We start from the raw sequence: 3,054 nt of genomic DNA on the forward strand, positions 1-3,054 counted from the left end.
GGGATATCCGGAGGAGTGAGGGTGGGGAGTGGGATATCCGGAGGAATAGGAGTGGGGAGTGGGATATCCGGTGGAGTGAGGGTGGGGAGTGGGATATCCGGTGGAGTGGGGGTGGGGAGTGGGATATCCGGAGGAGCTGACCTTTCTCACCTGTAATACATCGACCGGGGGCAGGAAGTCTTCATTCTCCACATTTTCACTGAAACGGAGCAAATCTGTCTCCATGGAATCTCTCCCTGTCACCATTGAGTACTGCTTGGTGCTGTTGGTCATTAGAGCGGCCTCATAGTCCAGGAAGAAGTGGGGGTCAGCTGTGCTGCCATTCCGGATTTTCCGAGGTTCGGCATCCTCCTGCAGGCCCCACAGGGTACTGGGCTTCTCCTTGTTTCCTGCAGCTCCAGAGTTCTCACTGCTGCCGAGAGCTATCCGGCTCCGATCCTTCGCTGGGTGCGAAGTAGTGTTGGTGACGTCCTGTCTCTGCAGCTCACAGATCTCCATGGCTACATCTCGCTCAGCACTGGGGCGCAATTCAGGGCTGGTTATAGGCATCTCTCTGTGAACAGAGCCACTGAAGTACACAGAGCTCACTGACAAAGGTCCTGACCTTTCAGACAGTGAGGAGGGAGAGGAGTTACTGCTGACAGTGCTCAGACCTGTGCGGTGAAAAGGATCGATGGAAGATCAAAACTAACACAATAAGCACGGCCACCTGCTAAATCCTGACTTTCAGAAACTCAGCAGGTCTGGCAGCATCGGAAACTGAGTTCGCATTTCGAGTCCAGTAGGACTCTTCTCTAGAATGGTCTCAAAACCTAACTCCGATCCTCCCTCCACAGATTAGCCTTTTTCATTTGTGGGACATGGACATAGCGGCTACACCAGCATTTAGTGGCCGGTCCAAACTGTCCAAAGGTCAGTGGTCAAACACGTTGCCGTGGATCTGGAGTCATGCATCAGTCAGACTAGGTAAGGGGGACGATGGCCTAGTGGTATTATCACTGGACTGTAAATCCAGGGACACAGGTCACATTCTGGGGACCCAGGTTCAAATCCCATCACAGCAGATGGTGCAATCTGAATTCAATACAAAATCTGGAAATTAAGAATCTAATGACGACCATGAATCCATTGTCGATGGTTGGAAAAACCCACCTGGTTCACTAATGTCCTATAGGGAAGGAAACTGCCATCCTTACCTGGTCTGGCCTCCATGTGACTCCAGACCCACAGCAACTCTCAAGTGATTTCAACTGCCCTCTGGGCAAATTTCAGACGGGCAATAAACACTGGCCTAGCCAGTGACACCCACATCCAATGGGCGAATAAAAAAAAGATGGATTTTCCTGACAACAAGGCTCGTGGTCATCATTAGGTTGTTAATTGTAGATTTGTACCATTTGTAGATAATATCACAAGGCCATCATCTCCCACTGTAGTGCCAGACTTGCTGAGTTTCTCCACCAATCTCTGGGCTTGTTTCAGCTTTTCAGTATTTCATTGCAGTCCCTGTTCTCTGCTGTAAAATACAGCCTCAAACACCGAGTCAATAGGTGTGCAGCCTCACAGAGATAAACAAACAAGTCCCAGGTTCAGGGGAACACTGTGTCCCAGGGCCCAGTGCTATACTGAGTCAGTGCCCAGAGAAAGTTTAACCCAGCAGCTGCTGGGACGATTAAATCTAATGCTAGGCTGTGGGCAGAAACAGACAGTGCCCACTGTGTCTCAGATTTGGTGGGGTGGGGTGCGCGGTGGTGGTGGTGGTGGAGGGAAGGAGGTAAATGAGCATTGTTACCTATATCTGGGCTCACGGAGGATGGTGAAGGGGCCTTGCCAGTTTCAGCAGAGCTTCGTACCCACCGCTGCCAGTTGGTACCTGTTCCATCGCTGTCCTGTAGCCTGGCCCTCAGCAGGCAGTCCTGGATCTGATTCTCCTGTCTCTGCAGCTCCTCAAGTCGCATGGCCAACCTCACATGGCCACGGGAACGTGCTACCTGCAGGGGGAGGCGCCCCAGCGAGTCTGGGATACCAAGGGCTTGGCTATTCCACGCGAAGAGGGTGACAGCAGCTTCAACATGGCCCAGGGCACAGGCCCACATCTGTTATATTGGGAACAAAACCCAGTCAGCACTGACCTCCCAGCTATTCACTTCCAAATCCTGCCCGAGCGGTGCTGCCTCCCCCAGTCGCATTTCCCCATTCACAATGCTGACCTACCTGGGCCATCAGTACAGCACAGCATGATCCAACAACAGTCCATCAAGTTTCTAAATCCCTTCAGGGCCTGACTCCCTCCCCACCATCCCTCCCTCTATTTCTGTTGCCTCCTCCAGCCCCCTACACCCCCTCCCTATCTCTGTAACCTCCTCCAGCCCCTACACCCCCTCCCTATCTCTGTCACCCCCTCTGGCCCCTACACCCCCTCCCTATCTTTGTCACCCCCTCTGGCCCCTACACCCCCTCCCTATCTCTGTAACCTCCTCCGTGACTGACCTGCTCTGTTGATTCCCTAACCTTTGGATAGTTCCCCTCCCTGTGACAGTCTGGCACCAGCTTCAAAAATGGGTTCTGATCCTGGAGTTCCGAGCAGCAGTGAGACCAGCTCTAACCCGGGAGCACAATTCCGAACGGAGGGCAGCCTGTGCTGAGGGGACACTGTACTGGCAGTAATTAATCAATAGGTAGCACAAGGACCCAACTCACCAGAGGGGTACACGAGAAATGATCCACATTCAGGGGATCCACCTCCTGCTCCAGATCCAAACTCTCAGCATTCACCCTCCTGCAAGATCAGAAACCAAGGGACAAAATCCAGTCAATATTGCAGTAGCTACCTTCACCAAAACTCAGGATGTTAGCGTGAAACATTTCAACAACAGGAATCACTTAATACTATGAAAACAATTATAACCATATTACTACACAGCACACGATTTACCAGCAACAGGGGCTGGTGTCACAGTGTTCATAGAATAATGCTGTATGTAACCAGGTTCAGCATTACAGCACTGAGGGAGCGCTGTACTGTGTGTAACAGGCGCTGCTATTACAGCACCG

At 52.0% G+C, this 3,054-nt stretch overlaps 1 protein-coding gene across 1 annotated transcript in view; it reads right to left on the bottom strand.

Annotated features, from left to right (window-relative positions):
* Window positions 1–3,054, bottom strand: part of LOC109925017 (calmodulin-binding transcription activator 1-like) — a 53,454-nt gene that overhangs the window by 7,681 nt on the left and 42,719 nt on the right. Inside the window, exons 13-15 of the mRNA XM_048620010.1 lie at window positions 2,701–2,779; window positions 1,793–2,096; window positions 151–653 (exon numbers count right to left, since the gene is read on the bottom strand). Of these exons, the coding sequence (XP_048475967.1) occupies window positions 151–653; window positions 1,793–2,096; window positions 2,701–2,779 (886 nt within the window). The remainder of the gene's footprint in view (window positions 1–150; window positions 654–1,792; window positions 2,097–2,700; window positions 2,780–3,054) is intronic.

Source organism: Rhincodon typus, chromosome 45, assembly GCF_021869965.1.
Source record: "Rhincodon typus isolate 14 chromosome 45, sRhiTyp1.1, whole genome shotgun sequence".
In the NCBI taxonomy this organism is placed as follows: domain Eukaryota; kingdom Metazoa; phylum Chordata; class Chondrichthyes; order Orectolobiformes; family Rhincodontidae; genus Rhincodon; species Rhincodon typus.